At 37.7% G+C, this 24,612-nt stretch overlaps 1 protein-coding gene across 1 annotated transcript in view; it reads left to right on the top strand.

Moving 5' to 3' along the window:
* The first annotated feature begins 1,031 nt into the window (after nucleotides 1-1,031).
* The window catches only part of LOC6564049 (circadian locomoter output cycles protein kaput), a 38,693-nt gene continuing 15,112 nt past the window's right edge, over nucleotides 1,032-24,612 (top strand). The window contains exons 1-2 of the mRNA XM_032737691.2: nucleotides 1,032-1,151; nucleotides 16,700-16,890. Coding sequence (XP_032593582.1) covers nucleotides 1,096-1,151; nucleotides 16,700-16,890 — 247 coding nt within the window. The 5' untranslated portion in view covers nucleotides 1,032-1,095. The remainder of the gene's footprint in view (nucleotides 1,152-16,699; nucleotides 16,891-24,612) is intronic.

Genomic DNA, 24,612 nt, shown 5'->3' on the forward strand with positions numbered 1-24,612 from the left:
ATGTATGCTAAGAAACAATACTTTGATTGATTTGCTAATAAAATCTTGCATGCTTTAAAGTTTGACAGCTACACATGAAAATCAGTTCAAATAAAGAGAAATCTTGTCAAAGATTTTTTAATAGCATATTTACCTGATAAATCTAAAATTCAATAGTTTCAATAGTTTAATTCGAATCTTACTCTATTCCTTAAAGAAATTGAAATTCAGTGATTAATTTTTAAATTACGTTATTTAAATCTGTCTCTTGAACATTTAATGTTTATTTCATAAAATGTAATTGAAAACATTTAAAAATATAAATTGATACTAAATGTTAAGTTAACATTTTAGATCCACTTCATATACACTAATTTCTGATAAACTTGTAGAGATTTTTTACTGAAGTAGCTAATCTACTATTACTTGATTATAATTCCTTTGAAAATGTTGATCATTTGTGAATATATATTTTACATGCAATACATAATAATAATCTGCTATTAAAATGGGGCCAAATGAATAAGTGTAGAACGCGAAAGTGACTAGAAATATTTATTTATGGTGCACTTGCTTAAGTTTATAATAATTCCTAATTCAATTCAGAATATCAAAAATATTTATATGAGTTCGTTTCATAAATATACTAAGCGAGAACCTATATTCTAAAATATAAATAATATTCAAAAAGATTGAAATTAATTTTAATTTTTACACTTTCTACGCAGCTTACAAATCATAACTAATTAAAAAAAAATAGTGCAATAACTTAAAACAAAAGAAGATAAACAAAATGTGAGGCGTGATGATAAAACAAAGAGAAAAGCAAAAACGTGGCACAAACAAAACCGAAACAGACGCCACAGCTGCCACTGAGATCCTGCAAGCAGCCGCAGGACTCGAGCTAATAAAAAACCAATTATAAAGAAGAAAAAATACAACAAAAAAGAGAAACACAAAAAAAAAAAACGTACTTGCAACAAGAGTTGCAGAGAGTGAGAGAGCGAGAGTGAGAGAGAGAGAGAGGGAGTGAGTGAGAGAGAGAGAGATAGCGAGTGTGTGTGTGTAAAAAGTAAATCATTCACAACGGCGACCATAACGAACTCCGCCCTTGCAATGAGCCAACTGGGCACCGTCTACGCCACCAAGCGAAGGCGACGCAATGGCAAAAGGTGAGTGACGACATGCACCCCCCTACCCCCTACCCCCTACCCCATGCCCCTCACCCACCACACACACCCTGCCCCATGCTGGCCCCCCTGCTGTGTGTGTGCGTCTATGATTACTTCAAGATTTCAATCAATGAAAACGTTTGGCTGCAGAGTCAACTGCCTTTTCTCATGTTGTTGGTGATGTTGTTCTTGTTGTTGTTGTTGCCATTGTAGTCCGTTGTTGGCCATCAATCTGCGGCTTGTTGGGTTGCAGCTACTACTGATAAATGATGCCACAAGAACAGTCAGCAACTGTGCCACTGGTTTTCCTTTCCCATTTCTTTTTTTTTTTTTGTGTGTGCCCCTGTGGGTATTATAATATTGTCACGGATTGTATTGGATAAGTTAAGTTAAGTCTCAAATCAAAAAGCTATATATTCACAATTGAGTTGGAGAGATTTGTCTGTAGTCTTAGATATGATAATATACCCACGGATATATGGTGAAAAAAACCCATAAAACTGCAAAAATGATGGAAAAACAATTATTAGCAGCGGAAAACAATGATTATCACATTTTTCCAATGGCAACATCCGTTAGAAAGCGGAGTTTCTTTTAGAAAAACATTTTTGTTGTTATTTGTTTATTTTTTTTGCAAATGATGATAATTATGATTTTACAAATATCTTGCTTATTTTATAAATTAATTACGTAGAGATCAGAAATGTCGCTTTAATATGATATAAGATATATACTTATCTGCTGGGCTATGTAATCGTCCGCTTTCCGTAGTCTCTCCAATGAATTATTAATAAATATCTAGTGTCTCACGCTGCGTATACGCAATGCAGCTAATAAACTTTAGCCTCAGCTTGAGCATTCAATATGGAAATTATGAATATTATGCATGTCGGCAGAGTTTCTATACAAATTACAGTAGTTGTTTCTTGTCCCCCTCCCATCCCCCCCTCTCATTCAACGCTCGTAATGTAGCCCTTTTTGCTGTTTCTTGCTTAATATATATTGTTGTTGTTGTTGGACTCTTTGCCCTATTGGCGAGTGTTGCTGGTGCTATCGCTGGGCGCAGATCAAGTGACGCCGCTGCTGTTTGCTGGCTGCCCAAAACTGCATATAATTTCTGATAATTTTGTGTACTTAACTTGCCGCAAAATACTTGTAAAAACAACAGCAGCAACAACAGCAACGGCAACAACAACAACAACACACGCAACGACGTAAATTTGCAAAAAAAAATTAATATTAAAATAAAAGAGGAGAAAAAATTGCTGCAGTAGCTGGAACTAAGACACGCCCCCAACTGCGCACTGTAATTGCGCCCCAACTGATCAGCAGCGGGAGAGCAAAAGCAACAACATCCACAACAACAGCCACAACAACAGCAACAACTACTGCAACAGCGGCCCAGTCCAAAGATAGCGACAAAGTTATTAATTTTTTTTTTCCTGCCTGCCTTCTTTTCCTTTTTTTTATCGTATACCCTAGCAAAATGGTATTTTAAAATGTGAAACGCATTCAGGCATTTCGTTGGATATAATCTACATTTGATTAGAAAATGTGGAACATATCCGAGTCTAAGAATATTTCACATAACTGCTGTTTTGCTAAAGAAAAAATTAATACATTTAAAAAGTTTGCATTAAAAATAGATTATATATATTAATAAATTGCTTAGATCGGTTCAAAATGTGGATAAAAATAATTATGTAATTCTTAAAAAATACATATTTTCTACTTGCACACTTAAATTTGCCTTTGAAAATGTTTGTTAACATAAATCGAAGTCGAGAGTCAACATTATATAATTTCTCTTCGCTTTATTTTTGAATGTGAAACACATTCAATGATTTCATAGAATATAATCTTAATAATTACTTTCATAGTTGCGAACATATGTGGTATATATCCGGTCCAAGTTTATTTCCAATAGCTGCTAAATTTACGATTTGTGAAAAATCGTTTTGTTATTTAACAAATTGAATACCGCGAGCAACCATTGAATAAATTATTTCCACAATCTTCTTTTAATAATAGGCTCAAATTAAATTAGAAACAAATTCTATATGATAAAGACATTGTTTAAATAGGTCTAAAATAATTTAATTTACAAATATTTTTGTATCTATATAAAGGTTATACATATTTGTCATTTACAGTAACTCGAAAAAAAATCGAGAGTCTATATTATAAACGATTGGAATAAATTAATTTCTTAGTAATTTTTGCAGATAACTCCTATAAATTGTACATTGTTTTTCACCATTTTTCACTTTGGGTTTGCTGTTCAGTATGGTTAATAGAGTATTAGATTTCATATTTGCAAAGGGTATGCAATCTTCGTCCATAAAAGGCAAACTTTTTTTCTTGTTCAATTTTTTTTTATAATTTTATTATTGCTGCGCAGCCATCGACAGGCAGCTCGCATAATTTGCCAGGGGGTCGTGGCTTAAAAAACAATTACTTCTCGCCAAAATGCTGCACACCGCGCTGCTACCAACCTCCTCCCCTGCTCGTGGTGTGTTGTTACCCTGTTCTGTAGTTGTTGTTGTTATTGTTGTTGTAGTTGTTGGCGCATTGCTCGCTCGACTGACGCAAAATTGTCACCTTGCCATGCACACCTGCAATTAAGTGTCAGCTTGGTCTGGGCCAAGTGCTTGCCTCTGTCCCTGCCACTGCCGCAGTGCCTGCCCCTGCCCCTGCCCCTACCCCTTTCGTACTGCTGTTGTTTTTATTTTTTTAATGAAACGATCAAAATGTGTCTGCCTAAACAACTTGTGTGCTATTTTAATTGAGCTCTCCTTGCAGCCGCTGGCAGCTGTTTGCTAGCCCGGCAAGGAAGTAATTCAGAGTACTTTACGAATATTTCACATACGCCGCATGGGTTGCACTTATCAAAGACAGCGGCAGTGCTGCACAATGCCTATATCTGTATATACAGTGTTGTACAATTTTTGGGCGTTTACGTGCACATCGCATTTTTATTGTAAGCTATCATTTTTCTATTATTGCTAGAGTAAAACAACTAATTACAACAAATGTAATTGCTATGGTTAACTTAAATATACATTTGCGTACTATATAATATCACGGATCCTTAGTATTTCAAAAGCTATTGGCTTATCAATCAATTTATTTTTATTATAGTATACATTTTTAATCACTCAATAACAAACACAAAATGGATTTAAATATAATGTTGACTGGTCAGTAAATTGATATTCATTACAAAATTCTCGAAGTAAATTAAAAATTGTTATTCATTTTAAATATAATGTTGACTGGTCAATAAATTGATATTCATTACAAAATTGTCTAAGTAAATTAAAAACTGTTATTCATTTCAGACAAATAGCTTACAAGAAGCGCATCTTTGAAAATATTTAAAGAAACTTAGGCCAATAAGTCGTAAAGTGTCTAAAATATGTCTGTTGCTTGAAAATAAATCGAAAAGTGATATTTATACAAATTTAATCAGTTTTAAATTATTTTTCACAAATAAATAATGACATTCATGATCATTTTCAACAGCACAATTTTTTAATAGATTTCTGACCTTTTTATATTTTTTACCTTTTCCTTTTTGTCCGAGTCTTTAAACAGATGGAAAGCTTAAGAATGAATTTTTAATAAATTAAGAAAAGTCTATTTATATTTTTTTTTTAAGCAGAATTCTTGGCCAAGCAAGAAAGTCTAAGAATATATTTGGAACAAAACCACAAAAAGTTCATTAACTTTTTTTCGCAGAGCTTTTGCAAAGAAAGAAAGAATAGTTTTAATAAAATCACCAAAAAATGTAAAAAAAATATAAAAAGAGTCATTGCAAAAACTCTTAAAAGCTTAGATTTTTAGTAAAATTACATAAAAAGTCAACTTATTTTTATATTTTTAGCAGATTTCTTGAAAAGAAAGAGAAATTAATCATGTTGAACTTTTGAACAAAAGTAATAAACTTTTTATTTCAGCAGAGTTTTTGTGAAAAAATTATAAAGCTTCAAATTTTTTTCTATTTCAAATGGAATCACAAGAAATGTGCAATTACTTTTTTTTTAATCTTTATTATATTGTATATAATTTGTAGATAATTATTGCCGCTACTGTTTGGTGGCTGTTGAGATTGTTTTACATTATCTGTTAATTGTTGTTCTTTTGTCTGCTACTGCTACTGTTATGAGGTGCGTATGCATTAAAGATTAGCTCCAAAAAAGGAAGGAAGGAAGGAAGGAAGGAATCAAATGCATGCCTCAAGCGGCAAAGACTCAACCACTCAACGGCTGCCATTTAATTGTTGGCCATGCACCGCTGAGCCGCCGAGGCAGCATTCAAGTGCCCTTTTCGCCAGCATTTACCACAAGTAGTTAAAGTTTGCAACAAAATTGCAACTAAAACTACATTTGTAACTCAAACTCCCAACTCCAACTCCAGCTCCATTTTTAGTTGCAGCTCCAAGTTGTGGTGCAAGTTTTGCTCCCACTTTTGTTCAATGGCCAGAGCGGCATTGACTGCTTGGTTCCACTTGTTGGTTGTTATGGATATATGAGTCCTGCTTTTGCTTTATTGATTATCAGCTTGTTGTTTGTTGCAGTTGCTGTTGTTGTTGCTATTGTTGTTCTTGTTCTCTGTGCCTGTTATTGATTGCAGCAAGTGGTGCAGGCCGCTGACTCCCCCCCTCCCACATTCCCCCTCGTTCAGTCCTTGTTGCTATTAGAAATTGTAATTAGCCAAGTTATTCCAATGGTTGTTGTTTTTGTTTTTGTAGCGTGGCAGCTTGTCTTTAAAGTTCAAGCGTTCATATTTTATGCAACTTGATTGAGTTGAACAGAAACTTAGCCAGTAAAAACTTTTAACTAACTGTACAACTATGACAACGATTATGATAAATGATTTATTGAGTGTATGTGTTTTTTTTTTTTCATTTTTCGAAAATTGTTTCCCACATGCTTGGCATATTTCCCTTTGAAACCGCAATTGCCGGCTCGTGACATATGTTTTCACATTCTTATTTTTAGTTTTTTTTTTGTAGGGTCAGCAGACCAGCTGACCATATGCCAAGGCCCTCTGTATATATATATAGTATATAGCATATCATCCCATAGAGCACACCATAAATTTCAGAACGAAGTTTCATTTCAAGTTAGGTCGGCGAATTGACCAAAGGACCAATAAAGGGGGCCAAACAAATAGACAACAGTTGGCCAATGCTTATTGCTAATGGTGGTTGTTGGTTCAGTTTCAGTTTCACTTCTCTCCCCTCTACCGCTTCCCTCTTGTTGTTAGTCTGCTGCTGCTGTTGCTCATTAGTTGCGCCTGCGCCGCTGCCTGTATCTTTGAAGAGTTCATACGGGGTTAAAAGTATATCAGACCAGTTATCGGGTCGGGGCTGTTCAGTTAATTACAGCTTGCTGCCTGGCCGTGAGAGCGGGTGTGATATCACTCATAGATAGCACAACTCATCTACATCTCTATAAAATATAATGCACTTCAATAATGCCACTCACAGCCCTTTAAATATTACAATTGAAGGACATCGAAATTGACTAGAACGTGACTTGGCTAAATGACTATTTCATTAGTTAAAGATCGTTTTAATTATTTATTTATTTAATTTAAGCAGAAGTCAGTCGACACAAAAAAGTGCAAATAGTAAAAGATAGATTAAATAAAATTACAAATAAATTTAATATTAAATTTAAAATAATAAATAAGAAATATCTATAATATTTATAAGATTTCTGAGTATATTATGTAAATCAATAATTCGTAATACATATATGTAAACACATTTATATATATACCTTTTTTAATTTGATGAAAGTTTAGCAGTATCTTTGGATTCTTGGCATAGGATATCTCTAATTTTGTTTCTTATTTAGAGCCACACAAATTTTATCTGCTTGATCTAGTTTATATTTGAATGCTCTCCTTACATTTTTTTTATTCCGCGTTTAAATATTAATATTAAATATTCCACTCTCATCTTTTTAATGTAAATCAACGACAAACATGTGTAAATTAATTTGCTTAAATCATTTTCTTATACGAACATTTTGCAGTATCTTTGATACTAACTTTATGGCTTATGATATACTGTTCGCTGTGAAACATTGGTTATTTATTTATATTTATAGCAGTATATATTGCATCTGTTTGTTTTCTTTCATATTTGTATTTTCTCTTGTTATTTGCACATTAATGTTTTTATTATGCGTTTGATTTTAACAACATACTTGCAAATATATTCCTCTTTTTATGCTTAATTTATGTGCTACAAAATCTTTTCATATTCAACCCAATTTTTATAAATAATAATTAAAATTAACTTCTTTTTTTTTGCCTTAAAGTAGTAATTAGTATAAAAGCACCTGGCAGCTGTGTAGACTAGTTTTCGCTTAGTGTATGCAGCTCTGGTTAACTGTTTTCCACTCGTTAGACATTGTCTCAATTTTCCACCTGCCTCCAATCCCCTACTCCACACAGTCTACCCCTTTAATCCAGTATCTCTGCTTGGTGTGCTTTGCTTTAGCTGCTGTTGTGATTATCTAGTTGTAGCTGTATCTTTTTCTATATCTGTGTGTGTTGCGTCTGTCTGTGTGTGTTGTGTCTGACTGTGTGTGTGTGAGTGTGTTGGTGTGTGTGTGTGTCTGTGTGAGTAATTAACACCATTGCGTAATGCAGCGTATCGAAGCCTAAATAGTGCTTGCTCCATATGCCCAGCCTTGGATGGGCGGTGGGCGTGGTAGCCATTAAATGCGCCAAAACAGCTGCCTGCCTCACTCTCTATTACTCTCTCTTTCTCTCTCTCGCTCTCTCTTTCTCTCTCTACCTCTATCTATGTCTTTATTCGTCTGCTCTATCTTCCATTTGCGAAACTTTGTTGCCCCATTCGTTCCCCTCTCGTTGACTTTTGTTGGAAGGTGCTAAAACGCTTTCAGCTTACATTTCTAAGTAAACGCTCTTAATGCCAACTCAAGGGGTCTATGAGGGAGGGGGTGGGGAAGGGAAAGCCGAACAGCTGATCTGACAGCAGACCAACGTTTAGTCGGGCTTAGGGTGTCAGTGAACCCGGACTGAGAGGCCAATCCTCAATCCTTGGCCAGCGCTTGCGACTAATCCATAAGCCACCTGCTTTTGGGCCGCTTGGCCCGGAACGCGCCTAGTTTCTTTTTTGCTCCTTCTATTTTTTTTTTTTACTCTGACCAAAACAAAAGAATTTTGAATTAAGCAAAAGCGTTCCATTAAAAATCCACCCCAAAGGATCGGTGTGCGCTGAAGTGGAGCGCGGGGTGTGGGCCACATTCGAGTAGGGCGTGTTTCCCAGTTAAGTTCAGTTCAGTTCAGTTCTGTTCTGTTCTGTTCAGGCAGGTGATACTTTTCTTGCTTTTTACAGCGAATTGCAATAAAAAAAAAAAAACGAAAGAAATAACACAAATGAAACGCAGCTGAGACTGAAATTTCATTTGGTTTCATTTCGAAATCAAAAATAATTTTCATAATTATGCCATGAATAAATGATAAATTCTAGACAGTGGCATGAATGATAAATGCTGCCCCCCCCCTTCCAAGCTAGCTGACTGGGCAGAGAGCGCTCATCATTAGTACACACACACACACACAGACACACAGCTGAGCTGTGGAGACGCCTCCCAAAATGAAGAAGAGCGCAGAGAGTTGGGCGACGTGGAGGCGGTAAATAAAAGGCCGCGCCCACGCTGCCAAGCGGGGTGGAACTACCAGCTACCAGCTACCAGCTACTCAGCTACCCAAAAAGCTGGCAGCCAGCAGCTAACAGCTACTTTTGCTACTACCCAGCTACCCAGCTACCCATCCCCCACCCAGCCCAGCCAAGCCAAGCCACCCCCAACCACCCCGCTTGCCAGCGCGGGCAGCTGTCAAAAGGTTTTCAAAGTTGCTTTGCCAGGCGCTTTGATGTCGCGCCGTATATGTGTCTACAAGTGTGTGTGTGTGTGTATGTTGTGTGTATGTTGTGTGTATGTTGTGTGTGTGTGTGTGTGTGTGTCAGTAGATACATTTTTCCAAGCGCGCACATAAAAAATTTCGCCCGGCTCGTTCAAGATTCCGCTGCGCGAATCGCAAAAATGTTTAATCGATAAAATAAATGAGTTGCTTTTGCCAAGTTGTTGTTGTTGTTACTGTTACTGTTGTTGTTTCTGTTACTGTTACTGTTACTGCTGTTGTTGTTGTAGTTCCAGTTGTTGCTGCTGTTGTTGTTGTTGTTGCTGTTGTTGCTGGCATAGTTGACGTTATTCTTGTGCGGAACTTGTGCCGCCTCGCAGATGTCGGCGCTGCCTTTGGAACAATCATAAAACTACAACAACTACACACATTAGCAACAATAACTGTATATTTATGTACTCCACATTGTAGTATGGGTGTGTGTGTGTGTGTGTGTGTATCTATTATACACAAAAATTCGTTGGTGTTGTTTTTTCTGCTTAGATCATAAAAAATCTCATAAAACCAGAGGTGTTCCTTTTTTAGGTCCTAAAAGTCATTAGTAAATGTTACCCAGCCGTGGCTTCTGCGATTCTTCAATTTAAATTGAAACAAAAAACAAAAATGCCATGGAATACCTTTAATATTTTCACTTTGAAAACGTTTTCAATTTATGGCACAAATTTAATATTGAAAATGTTAAAGAAAACTTATTTAATTTATGCAATAATTTGCATATTTAACTTTCCTTACAACAATTTCATTTGTTGTATAAAAGTTATTATGTCATTTTATTGATTACCTTTTATATTTTGTATTTAAACTTTTTTTTTTGTTGATTAAATAACAGCTGGAATGAGTAATATATTTTTTTTTACTTAAATAAGAAAAGATACGCAAATGCTGCGCAGTCTACTCACTCCTCAATGAAGAGCAGCTTTTGTTTGTTAGGTATTTCATTGAATGTCACAATTAATTGAATTTGCATGCACAATAATAACAACAACAACAACAATAAGCAGAGTGACCAACAAAAAATCCCATTCCGAAAATGTCAACGGAGTGGAAATGTCAAAACAAAAGTTAAGCGCCATTTAAAGAAGCTGTCAGCGAGAAACATGAAATTAAAATTGCTACCGTTGCAGTCGCTTTCTGTTGTTGTTGTTGCAGCAGGGCCACTTAAAAGGCCAACAACAACAGGGAGCAAACAACATGCCAGCAATAACAACAACAAACCACAACAACAACAACAACAAGAACAACTTGGCTTAATCTATGGATCCACTTAATGGATCTGCGCCAAATTCACGCATAAATTTGCCGTTGAGTCGGGTGAGAAAAGCGTAGCGTTGAGCTGTTAAATTTAACGAGCCCTGCCCCCCTGCAGCCTCTACTCCCTCAAGCAGTCATCCTCCAGCCTCAACTCATTAATTTTGTCAACCCCAAAAACAAAAGAAGAAGAAAAAGACGAGGAGGAGCAGGAGGAGGAGGATGAAAAAGAAGCTGCTGCGAGAATCGTTTGACTCTCGAGAATCGAGAATCGCAGTAGCTGCCCAGACGCAGACGCGAACTACAAAACGATCGTGCGCTCTGCGACCTGAGATAACGCAAGGAACTGCGGATTGAGCCAGAGAAGTGCGAAGAGGAAGATGGAGGTGGAGACGGTGACTGAGACTCTGAGACTCTTCCTTTTAAGACTAAAATCTGCAAATGCAACCCATTGATATCCACAGACAGAAAAAAATCAAACTGCATTTTGGAAAATCAAATTGAAAACTAGAAAGTTGATCGTGTTTTTTGAAATAGTTTCTAAATTTAAGAAACGATTTTGAATAGTTAGAAAGGCTTACGTTCAATCGACAATGTTTTATTTATTTATTTAGGAATTTCCTCTATTGTTAGTAAATGTTTGTTGCTTTTACACATAAAAAAAGCATCCTGAAAAATATACATATTTATGTTAATTTTTAGACAATTGTACGCTGCAATAAAAGAAAGGAAAAATCCTTTACTTAGGAATATACTTTCTGAACAATAATGTGAGTAGGGCGAATTTCTAAAATTCAGTGCGAGTTTTTCTCTGAGTGTAGTGAGTGCAGTAGAACTCAGCTGGTTGTGGTTAGTTGCAGGCAGGCAGGCAGCTGCAGGTTCAGGACCCCGCGCTAATCGTCCAGCTAACCCGAAACAGATCCTCGTTGAACTGTTGCCATCCTACCTCCTCCCAACCTTTCCTTCCCTTCCTCCACTGCCACAACTGCTCAATGGATGGCGAGCGAATTAAGTTGTTAACGCATTATTTGCATATTTCGAATCGGTGGCTCCTCTCCGCGAATGCCACATTAAGATGCCTTCATTTGCATATTAATTGTGCAAAACAATTTAAAAACAAAATAAGAAGAAAAATACATTCAAGTGACACTCGAACATGGTCCCAAACAGGCAGCCAGCCAGCAAGCCAGCCAGGCAGTCGAGGCAGTCGTGGCATCCAAGGCAGCAGGGACTGCCCCTAATGAAGTGATAAATGTTTAAGTGTGTGCGAGGCGGCAACTTGAAAGCGAATGCTAAAGATGAGCTATCTAGAATTTTAACTATGCGAATTTGCAATACGACAATGACAACTGTCACAATATGTTAAATAGCCACAACTTTATTAGCGGTATCTCTGCCAAGATGTTACACATTCCGATATCAATATCGATTGCCTGGCGATCTACAAAAAATTTGCCAATCTTGAGATACGTTTTTTTAAAGTGAATTCGACTATATACGTTTTTCTTATCATATTTATTTGGTTACCGAAAAAATACATTTATTTAAGTATATAGCGAAAGCAATAAGTGCGTTATAAGTATACATTTCATAAACTATTAGTTTTCTATCGGTTTTTATAATAACTAAAGAAAGATAAAATAATTAAACGAATATTTCGTTATATTTATATTTATTTACAGTCGACTTATATCAGTCGTTACAGTGAAATACATAAAGTATAAAATAAATTCAATTAGAAATAAAATGTAATATTTATTTAATTGAAAAATTAGTCCAACATTTGCGGAATCAATTAGACCAAAAAAAAAAAAGAAGAAGCTGGTTAGCGTGAATTAGTAAATATGGTCAACCACGAAAATGTTATTCACGAAACAATTTAAAATTAGTTTAAAAGTGACTTCTTGATGGACATAGAGGACTCTGAGGTGATTAGATGATAAAGTCTATTTGAATGTTAACAGACTGAAGGAGTACTCGAAAAATAACAGCTAAAAAATAAACAGCAGAAAAAACAATTTCCATTTCATTAGGTATTTTATAATATATTCAAATCCAAAGAAAATAATATTTTCTTATTATTGGATGATGATCTATGGTAATCATATTTAGTTTTCGAGACTTGCTATTGTTTAATTGTATATTAAAATTATGAAATTGGTTTCTCTTAATTGCTTAGCTAAGCAACTTTTAAATGTAATTTAATTTTATTCCTGTATATTAAATGGTGTTGCACTGAATAGATCTATAAGCAAAGCTGCTTCAATTGGCATGTTGCCTCAGACGCTAAAGTTGCCAATGCCCTTTGCAAGGCTGTTGTAATAATGAAGCAACATGCACTTGAAAAGCGTAAGCAGCACACAGCAACCAACGCAACAAATAACAGCAACAACAGCAACAACAACAACGGCAAAACTAACATGCAAAATTAAATTAGTTTGCAAAAATTGTGCCATGCAGTAAAAGTGGCCGCATTGTTGTTGTTGCTGTTTGTGTTGCTTGTTGCTGCTCTTGTTGTTGTAATTGTTGCGTCGACGCCTACGCTGCTCAGTAGTTGTTGTATTTGTATTTGTATTTTTTTTGTTTTTGGGTTTTTTTATTCGGACATAAGACACGCTATTTTGCGTTTTTAGCTGCCAGAAGCGACAACAGCCGACGCCGTTGCTGCTGCTGCTGCTTCTGCTTCTGGCTGGCTGCAGTTTTTTGTTGGGGCACGCAGCACATTGTGGCACACGCATAGAGAGATGGCTAGTCAAGTGGAAAAGAGAGTGAAACATTTGCCATATGCTATGAATGAATTAGCATGTTGCGTGTGTGTTTGTGTGTGTTTGAGGTATGTTGAGATTTTTGGCGCCAAATTGAGCATGCAAAACAAAAAAAAGAGATCAACGACAACGACAACGCTGCGTATGCGTAATGCCTGCTCATGCAAATAACTGAAACGAGTTGAACTCACGTGCCGGCACACACACACACACACACACACACAAAGCATACACACACACACACACACACACACACAAAGCATACACACACACACACACACAGCACCTCCCAACCCCTAAAGGATTGCGTGTCATTTGTTTATAAACACCTGAGCAACAACAACATAACAAAAACGCCGGCTGCTAACCCAAAGCCCCACTGCTGTCGACCCTTGACACCCATCAAACAGCAACACCTACAACAAGAACAACAACAAAAACAACAACAACAACAACAATAACAATATTAGCAACAGCTGCTGCAATTGCATCTCGGATGGTTTTGAGCGTCGCTTATGAGTCCAACTAGTGGCAGTAGTTGTTGCCACTAAAATACATTTGCAGTGTAACATTTTAGTTTTCCTTGTGCTTCTTTTTTATTTCCAAATCGAAATCCAAATGGCAGCCCTTGGGGCAATTTCACCGCTGGCTGCCGCATTGTAATTTCTTTAAAAGCAATTCATTTCATAATGGGAATAACAAAACAAAAAAAAAAAAACAAAAAACAAGAAAAACAGAACAAAACAAGCAAGAGAGAGAAAGGAAAATATACATGAGGGCCAAATGAGAGCTGGCGAAAAAGAAGAAAAGCAGCCAAACGAAATGGGCAAAAATAATGCAGAAGAAAATGGAATGAAATGAGCCAAGCTAAATAAAAATGGACTGCAGGAGTGGGAAGTTGTGCGGCAGGTGGTGGGGTGCGGGGATGTCTGAGGAGTTTGGCTTGGTTTGGTTTTAGGCGAGGTTTGGCGCTGTAGCTAAAAGTTTTGCAAGAAATGTGGCCAACACACACACACAGACAGAGTTGAGCTATGCAGTTATCCTTTGTTCGCTAGGATTCTACGCCATTTTTAGCAGCGACGTTTTATGGACTAAACCCCTCCCACCCTCCCCCTCTACACTCCTTGCTGGAAAAAACTCCAATCCAAACACAAAACCCAGCAGACAAAAGCAACGTTTTTTTCGGTTCTTTTCTTTTTTCTCAACTTTTTTCCATTTTTCTGCTTTTTTTTTTTTGGGAAAGTTGTTTATGGAACTCATTTTGTTACATGCCCTCGACTCTTTTCCAGAACATTTGTGGCTGTCTGTGGCTCTGGGTTGTGCTCTTTGTAGTCGTAGTCAGTTTGCAGTCCCGTTGCCGACTTCTTATAGATAATAAGAAAATTATACATTTTATTCAACGGCAACGTTGCAGGCAGCAAACGCTGCAATGCCCCCAATTTTGGAGTAGTCCTTAATTAGATGTTAAGTTATTTACCATTATATATACATATATATGTAGAGGGATATTCTCTGTTTCTCTCTGCATTCCCTTTTCAGCTCATAATTTGCAGCCTTGACTTGAAAATAGTCTTCCAATTCAAATTGCATTCCAATGCGTCTAACGGTTTCATCATCATCATCCCTGATATATACCCATACTATATAGGATTCACTTTTTTTTCATATTATTTTTTTTATTTATATAATCACCCACTCCTTTAGCAATTTGTCGTTTATCCTCGGTTTCGGCTGTGTCTTCGCTTTCGCTTTCGTCCCAGACACTAATAATTTTCTAAATTCAACGTTTTTATTTTGGCCTTCGTAATTGGCTTAAAGGTTTCTGACTGCGACTCGGCATTTTCGCATTTAATGAAATAAATTAACGTTTATTTTTGGATTTATATCGAGAGTTTTGCATTCCAATGGTTAACTGTAAATAACTGTATCATTATCACAATTTCCATAAGCGTTTCTGATAACATTGCCTGGCGACACATTCTTGAATCTTAAATCTTCAACTGAGACTTGACATTTCTGGCATTTCGCAGATATTTAGCATTCCAATGTCTAATTCAGCATGAATCATCATCGTGGTTAATATCATTATTATTGCGCTATATGTTATCTTTGGCGACAGTATTGCATTCCCAAGCACATCAGCCCGAGCTGGGAGTTGCAGCTGGGGATTTGGCTGTTGGTCCGTTAACAATTTGAGGCACATGTCCTGCTGGCAGTGACATCGAACGGACATGCCACTGACAATTACGTGGCAAAGCAGCTCAAACAAAAAAACGGGTGCCAAACTGTTGGTAGCAGCAAAAAAATGTCGGGCAATTAACTTAAATACGTTTCAACTTTTCACGTGCAAACGCGACAATGTCCTGTGACTGTGTGTCCTGTATGCCACTTGCCAGCATACTCAGCTTAACAACGTCTGTGTGTGTGTGTGTGTGTATGTGATTGTGCAGCGAAGCAAAAAGTTTTGAAAAAAAACTCGACACAACAGCGTTAAACAATGAAAATGTTCAATGTACTTACGATATATACACAAAAAAAAATAATATAAAAAAAACGACAAATTTTCAAAGAGTGTGGGCTTGAGGGGAGGCGGTGGTCCGATGGCCCTGAAAGGGGTCGCTCATAAATTACAACAGTAATTATATTTAATAACCGCAATTAACTTTGTAATAATGTCAATGAAAATGATGAGACGAAATATGATTAAAAATGAAACACAACAAAAAAAAATCAACAGAAAAATACAAAAAATAAAACAAAAAGCAAGCAGGGAATTTTGTAAAAGATAAAGCATACTGAATGCTTCGCCAGCTAAGTAAATCCTCAGCAGAATGTGCAAATCGCTTGACTTTAGACGCTTACGGCCAAGATAATGCGGAATTAAGCGCTAAGCCACCAGGAGCCAGAAGCGGGAAGGAGACGAGCGTTGGGCTATCATATAAAAGACTCGACTCGAGCACTTTCTGCATTTATGAGTTTTATTATTGGCAGCAACAGCAACTGCAACAACAACAACTGAGCTTGGGCGCCAGCTAGCTATCATATCACATGCCACATACCACATGCCACAAGCAACATTTAGATTTACAATGACTTTTGGTTGGATTCATTCTCTCTCTTGCTCCCTCCCTCTCTCCATCCCTATCCCTATCTCTCTCTCTCTCTCTGCCGCTTTTTATGACAGTTAATTGGACATACAGATTGCTGTTCTAATTTGTAGTGGACTTTATGATTTGATTCGCGGAAATATTTCAACAACGTATTTCCTGTGTTTCTGCATTTCTGCTGCGGCTTTAGGCCCACTTTCGTTTCGTTTGCCACATTTGGTAATTAACAGATCAACTGGCCGAAAAAGAACCCCTACCATTGCTGCTGCTGCTGCTGCGAGGGTGGTTTACCTCTGGTTGCTGCTTAACTTGGCCCTATTATTCTGGGGTAACTGATAACTGCAATTAATAATTTTGACCTTTTGTTGTTGCTGTTGCTTGTTGTTTTCAAGTTGACGTCGACGTCAGCTGCTTGACTTGCCGTTTAATGTATGAAATTTGTTTTCGTTTTTATTTGCAGCCTGAAGCCGCCGCCCAAGGATGGCGTCACTAAGAGCAATCCATCAAAACGGCATCGGGAGCGCCTCAATGCCGAACTGGATCTGCTTGCCTCCCTGCTGCCCTTCGAGCAGAACATACTTAGCAAACTGGATCGACTGAGCATACTAAGGCTGTCCGTTAGTTATTTAAGAACCAAAAGTTATTTTCAAGGTGAGTACCGATTACAAGCTATATATGTATATGTATATGTATATACATATATATTTCAAAATTAACCAGCGACTCAAGCGGGTGGTTGTTTCTATTTTTTTTTTTTTTAAATCGGGCAGCAAAGGGCAGTTTATTATTTTACCCATTCCATACTCATCCCATATGGTTGGCCTCTCAGGAGCGTTTGGGTTGCGCCTTCTTCTACTTCTGCTTCTTGTTCTGGTTGCCGTTTGCCATACGGCACATTACATTCCGGCCTATTAAATCGATTATGCTGCTGCCACATTGTAACTGCCACTGAATGGTGGCAGACCCTAAACCATGACTCATAAATGATTCAAAACTAATTTCAACGACGCAACGGGGTGCCCTGCTGCTCCGTCTATCTGCTCCCCAGTATTGGGCCCAGCTCAGGGATATACAAATAAACACACACACACACACACACACATATATATATATATATATACATAATAATAAATACACGCACGTGGCGAAATTAGTGCTGTTGACGGATTAAAGTTGTGCTGTCGAAAAACAAAAGAACACACACATTTCAGCTTGTCTTCTTCTCATTTGATACTCTTCTGGGCTAAGAGCCATTTTAAGTTTAGACTCTTCTTTTGGTAATATGCGATATAAATTATAGTTTAGTTTGGCTGAAAATAGAAAAACCTTTGAGTGGAAGATATTTTTAGCGCCAGATGAAATCAGCATAAATGAAGTATTTATTGTTTTGGGGATCTCTTTTTTATAACTAAAATATGTTTGACTTGAAGCCAGCAGAGAAACATATTTTAATTATAATAAATATCGTTGCATTATATTAAATTTGTTTGATTTCAATGGAATGTTTCTTATTTAATAGCCTCCATTATCAATCACTATTTTGCTAGAACAATTTCTTAATTTTGTAGAGTATATATTCTTCGTATTACCCGACTTAGTTTCTCTAAATGTTGCTCTTCTCGTTTTTAGTTTTTTTTGTTTTGGTTTTTGTTGGGTTTTTGCTTTATTTTTTTATGCTCGCGCGCCTGGCAAATGAATTAAAGGTGAGTCCACAGCGAATAGGAAATGGGCAAATGGTAACATTTTTGGGCCAGGTAAATCGAAGCAAGTAAACATATGTACACACACACACACACACACACACTTAAGCAAATACACATAAACAAATTCCTCTTTATGGCAGGGTTGTTTTCATTCTTCATTCTTCATCTTTATGCGATTACGTTTTTTTGGCATAAATATTTCTTTGTGCGTCTAATTTAAATTAATTAAAACAATGCAATAAAAGGAGAACGAACTTGGTTCGCTTTGATGGCTTTATTATCGGCTTGGTTCATTGGCATTTCGCTTTGTTTAACGACATAAATTTAATTGCTCAAGGAGGGGGTAAAGATGAAATGCCCGCACACAGCGTTAATTAAGTTTAAGTGCAAAAATTGTAGCGAAAATTGAAAGAGCAACTAAATGCAGAAAAAAGGACAGCAACTGGAGGGACCCTTTTTGTGACTCACGTGTGTGTGTGGGTGTGTGTGGGGAGGTCAGTCTTGGGCTGGGCTCATCCTGTGCCAAACAAAAATGAACAAAAGGACTCGAGTAAATATTTTGACAATTAGCGGTCAAAACGCAGTTGGGCGTTAATTGCAATGACAAACAGTCTCGACCAGTTCAAGTCTTTGGCCGACACGTGACACGTGCTGCATTGTGCTAAGTCAATATACGATCCTAAATTTCCTTTGATTAGAAGAGGCCCAAAGCCAGCCAACCACTTCGATATATAGAACGCCACGCGTTGCGTTTCCTTCTTTGCCCAGAAAAAAAAGCAGGACGACGACGGGTTAATGGACCAGAACCGTTGCGCCGTGTGCCCCCGTGAGTGCCCAGTGTCCTGTCAACTATATATAAACTGTATATATGTATACATATATATATATAGATATGTCTATTTAATGTGTGTTCTGGTGGGGAGGTTGACAAAACGTCGCTGCACAGGTCAAAGTTTGTTTACGTTTTGGCTTTATTTGTTTGTCTAGATGTTTTTCGGATATTATCAGGATCATTTAATTTACAATTAGTGTGTGTGTAGAGGGGAGTGGAGATAGTTAGATAGATGTATGGGAGGGGGGAACGTGTACATGCATTGTCGGCTTGTGGGATTTCGAAAAACTTAAGCACTCAATGCGATTAATTGACAGGCGGCTGTATAAAAATGATAGCCAAAAGTTTAGATACATTTAGATATATACAATTGTGTATGCCAGACTCTCTGTGTTGTGTTGTATACACATTGAATTGCCCACTAGGGGGTTGCTCGGCAGACACTACAACAACAACAACAACAACAATAGCGTCCTGCATCTACTTTTATATAGGGGCAGTTGTTGACCCTGACTTGCGCAAAAGCGAAACGGCGAACAAATTTTCTCTATACCAAACAGGACAACAACAAAAATAAAATGAGAAAAACGAAAATGTAAGCAAAGCAAAGTTCGTTTTCATTTTCGCCAGGCTTTCAAAGCTGCTTTTCTATATACACACACACACACATAAATACATACACACACACACACACACACACACACACAGACAGAGCACTTTGTTGCAAAACAAAGATGGAGAAAGAAAAACTAAATAATTAAAGCGCGCTGCTAATGGCCCATTGTCTTGACCTGGCTCTCCTCTACAAGCCCCTCCGCCACCACCTACCCCTATCCCTAGCCCAACCCCAACTCCCCTATCTAAAAGGGCCATAATTGCTGGGCAAGCGATGGCGCCTTATGGCTAGCAATAATTGTTAAGACGCGCAATTTGTACATTTTTAATGTACTCGTTACTTCTCTAAGCTGCTCTCCTGCTCCCCTCCCTCCCTCGCTCCATTTCTCTCTCTCTCTCTCTCTCTCTCTCTGGCGGTGCGTCTCGTCCTGCCAAAAGGGCTGTGTTTCGCCAGCTTAATTGATGAGTTGCGTAATTAACTGCAAAATGAACTGAATGCGGGCATTGATAGTCTTGTTTAACCATGCCAAATGTCGATTGCACGCAATCGAACAAAACTCCTAAATAAACCCAAACCAAAGAGCCAAAAAAAACTAAGCAATTAAATTGGCCAATAAGCAGTTTGAGTGAAATTTAGACTCCAATTCGAATTTGCCTAAATATTACAAGCTAATATAAAATAATCTCCAACTGGCTAGGTTTTGAAATGAAATTAAATTATTTATAAATAATTTAATTTAATTATGAAATGCCATTCTTATTTCAAAGGCAATCCAAGTGTTTAATTTATGGTTCCTTATTCAAATTGTCAACGAAAACTGAATAAAGTTTAACTTAATTTCGCATTTAAAATGCTTTGCCAAGTAAAATCAATGATATGCTTTAGTTTTTATACAATTCAATAGAATTAGGTCACTTATGGGCAGACTTTCTTAGGCCAGGATTAGTCCGTAGTCGGGTTCTTCGCCGTTTTCCTGACACTGAATGGAACTGCAAGATCAGAAAGTAGTCCAAATAAATTTCACAATTTTGGTTGGTTCTAAATGTGCTAATTTAAAGCAGCTTGGCTAAAATGGGTCTTGTCAGGGTATTTAACACGGGAAGTGCCAATAGATTTATAAAGCGCAATATATTGAAATCATTTTTGACCACAGTTTCATATTTTAAATGTTTCAGTTCTTTTTCAACTCTTCTAACAATATTCAATGCTTGAAAAGATTCTTCGCTGAAATGCAAATCGATTTTTCCTAAGATTCAAATATGTGAAAACATTTTTATTTACATTTAATTTATTGAATTCATTCATAAACTGTTCAAAATATAATCTAGATATAAAGATCGTAGCAGGGGAAACAATGGAGATTAGAATAGACTGACAGACTGCTTGGGAGTGATTCGCATTTGACTTTTGCTGCTTTTGGAAATTTGAGCCGGCAATGGGAACGAAACCAGTTCGTTGCCAACCAGAGTTCCCACACATGATTAAAATATGATTTGGTTTTTTACATTTTGTTGTTGTTTTTTCAGCGAGGCAGCAAATCATGTTGGAACTACTTCGCTTGCGACGGGTTTAATTTTGTTGCCTTAAGATCTAGTTCTCTCTAGGCTCTGGTCTCGTGGGAAGCGAATTGCAATTGGCGTCGTGTGGCAACTCTAAGCGTATTACAAGAGTTGGTGCATTGCGCACATGCGACACATGTGCTTTGGGAACACAACAAGAGACACCTACACCCCCCACTCCATCCCCTTCCAACTGTTATGCTAACAAGGTCACTTGGCAATTGGGGGGAAGGGGAGTGGGGATTGCTTGGGGTCTGGCATTTATGCTATTATCAAAATTACTGTTAAGCGTTTGTTAATGGAGCCCATGGCCATGTGCTATGCGAATCGCATGCCCCTGGGGCCAAGGCTCAGCTCTTAACCTATAAACATACTAAGTCCCCCCCCCCCCCCTGCCTCCATACATATATATGTATGTATGTTGTATATATGTATATATGTTTGTAGTAGCCAATTTTTCGTGCATATACATGACTTTCGTGCGTTGCTCCAGTTTAGGCCCATTAGCAGCGGGCAGTAGAAGCAAGTTGGTTCGGAGGAGGAGCGGAGGGGAGGGTCTAGTGGGGGTGTTGTAGAAACCATAGTCAGACAATTGTTGGGAAATGACGACAAGAGGCGCAGGCGGACATGCAATCAGTCAGGCGATGCACTTTAACCACCACTGTCGTCCTACCTTCGAGCGAGCTTAGGCCGCCTAGTGTTGATGTTAGTTGTTTGCTGCAAGTTGTTATTGTTGCCTGACGCCTTGTATTGTCACGTCGCTGCAAAAGAGTTGAGCCCAGCAACAGAGAGAGAGACATAGAGAGAGAGAGAGAGAGAGAGAGAAAGAGAGAGAGAGAGAGAGCGGGAGAGAGCATGCAGCAGACAACATTGCGTGACTTACGTAGGTCGAACAGCAACCCCATCCTCCCTCGATACTCCACACCTCCTTCCTACCCATTGGCATGCGGAACAACAACAGGTACTCTATCTAAAGGCCTAGTTCAATTTAAAGCGCTTAAGGACTTGCCATTCTAATTGGCTTTAAGCTAAATCAATAAACGCCATTGTCACAAATGTTAAAGAGCCTTTTTCCATTCGATTTTAGTTGAAAATCCAAAATGAATTTAACAATATTTTTTCGTTTGAATGAGAACCATATGGATTTACTACAATATATATATATATATAGATATATATATATGAATTTGTCCAAGCTTTTAAAATATGCACAAATAATTGCATTGACTTTTTAAATATCTCATTTAGTTAATTGATATTTTAATCTGTATAGAATCAGAGATGTCTGCTTCTAATGATTATAATTAGTTGTGTAATTCTTTCCTTAAAATTTAATGAAATTGTGCAATTTCTGTATGGTAAATGCAGTAAGCGTGCAATATTTGGCATTTAAGTAAGGCATTTGCACCAACTGCATAGCCATTATTAACTTTCCCGCTGCCCCTCCTCGTTGCCCTTCTGTAGCCAGTAGACAGTGCCCAGCATGTTTGTGCTGTCAGTTTTTCCATCAATTGGACTGATGAGTTTGACATTTCCATGACATATTTGCTTGTGAGCACGAATAATATTTGCCAAAATGTCAGAATTTAAACTTTACTCATTGTTTGCGCCATGCCGTGCCAAGTGCGACCAGTGTTGCCAATATCGCCTTTTTTCCCCTTCAAATCTATTTCATTTTAAATATGCATTTACGGCTGAAAGACCAAGATGAGTCAACGGCAAATATTCAAATAATTCTCAGCATTGTCTAAAATAAAATCTAGCATTTTTCATCAGTTAGTTAGCTCTTTTTGCTTTTTGCTTGTCAGAAGTTGGATGGGACACGCCCAAATCGCAGCCCAGCGCATAATTGACGCCATTTTGCACAGGGGCGCATCGGCGAGCGTCGCCGCTGACGTCGCCGCTGACGTCGCTGCCGGCGTGTATCTTGCAGTTCGTCTGCGCACGCTTTTCCAATGCTGCTTTTCCGACACTGCTTCCTCTTCCTCTTCCTCTTCTTGTTCGTCTTCTTCTTCTGCTTCTGCTTCTGCTTTACTTGCTGCTTTATTTGCTGGCTTACGTTTGTTGGGTGGGATTTTGTGGCTTAGCCAGCTGCCGCCATTTTTATGTGTGTTCACCGCACCACCCCGCGCCACCGCGCTCCGCCCTGCCCTGCCCTGTCGTAGTCCTCCCCTGGGCCCGCATGCAGCTGGCTGAGATTTTGCGCTTTTCCGCCTTTACAAGATTTACGTTCATCCACCAACAACGCAACAAGGAGTTTCTCTGGTGGTGGATTTTTTCGGTTTATGTGGCGCATTTTCTAAGCGCGAGGGTCGCCCAAGCACTTTCAAATTGCGAATACATTTTTGAGTGATGTCGTCAATTTGGTTTATGCTAATCAGCTACGCATAAATGCAATTAAAACACGAAGCACGCCCAGAAATTGCCGCAGATTTGTTGTGCTCCTCCCTCCTCAACGCCACACAATGCTCCTTCCATCCGCTGGTCAAAGTTGAGCTTAATTAAATGTGGTTATGCACGTGAATAATAATTCTGGCGCAACAATAAAAAAAAGAAAAAGAAAAGCTAAACAATAAAATAAAAAGTGTAACTGTAATATAAGTAAGAACTACAACCAGTCGCAATGTAAACTGAGCCTAATTAAATTATGAATAATTACGTCCAAAATGTTGCTCTAAAAGCCTTGCCACAAGCCAAGTCAACCAAAAGCAAAGGCATCGCACGCACATGATGCAATTTGTTTTGGCCACATTACGTTGACCAGCATTGGGGTAGGGGCACGGCTGGTCTACCACTCGGAGGCTCAACTATTTGTTTTATCGCACTTTCGCTAAAATGAACACTCTAACACACACACACACACACACACACACAAACACAAACACACACCAGAACGAACACACTCACACACGCAGCGGCACTTTTGTTAATTTGATAAAAAGCTAAAGCAGCGCACAGATTAGCCAGAAAAAGAGCCAAACCAAGTCAAGTCAAGTCAGGGAAAGGCCAAACCTCAGTACACTCACAAAAATTAGCATGCCTATTAAGAAAGTCAAAAAAGTAATTTGTATTAAAGTGTTTTGAGCAGTTAGAAATCTAAATTTATTTTAAAGGCGACACAAATATCAATCAAGATAGGCTCCCGAAAATAATAATAAATTAATTAAAGTAAAAAGAACAGTTAAAATATATATATTTTTCATGGCTCCAGCTGGTCTATTTTTATTTTTACTCAAGTATATTGGAATCCCGTCGTCGAGCTAGCAAAAAATATAAAACAAAACAAGTTAACTCCAAATAAAGCACATTAGCACGTACTTGATTTAGAATTTTTGGAATTTAAATGCTTATCACAACTTGAGTGAACAGCTTGCTTAAAATAAAATAAATAAATAAACATTAAATAAATTAAATAGGCACTTCCAAAACTACTTCAATTTCGAGTGCTATTCTATGCAATTGCAGTCTTAAATTTTAACTTAAAATCCAGAAAATTTGTTAATGTACATGAAAACTCAGTGAACTTTAATATTTTTCACAGTGTAGCTGTAGAGTTAGGGGTAGGCCGCATTTTTGGAGCTGCTAATTGAAATGAGAGACCCTGTGACTGGGCTGTGGTTGCTGTAGTCCCTGCCACTGTTGTAGTTATTATTATTGTTGTTG

Source organism: Drosophila grimshawi, unplaced genomic scaffold (assembly GCF_018153295.1).
Source record: "Drosophila grimshawi isolate 15287-2541.00 unplaced genomic scaffold, ASM1815329v1 contig_311, whole genome shotgun sequence".
In the NCBI taxonomy this organism is placed as follows: Eukaryota; Metazoa; Arthropoda; class Insecta; order Diptera; family Drosophilidae; genus Drosophila; species Drosophila grimshawi.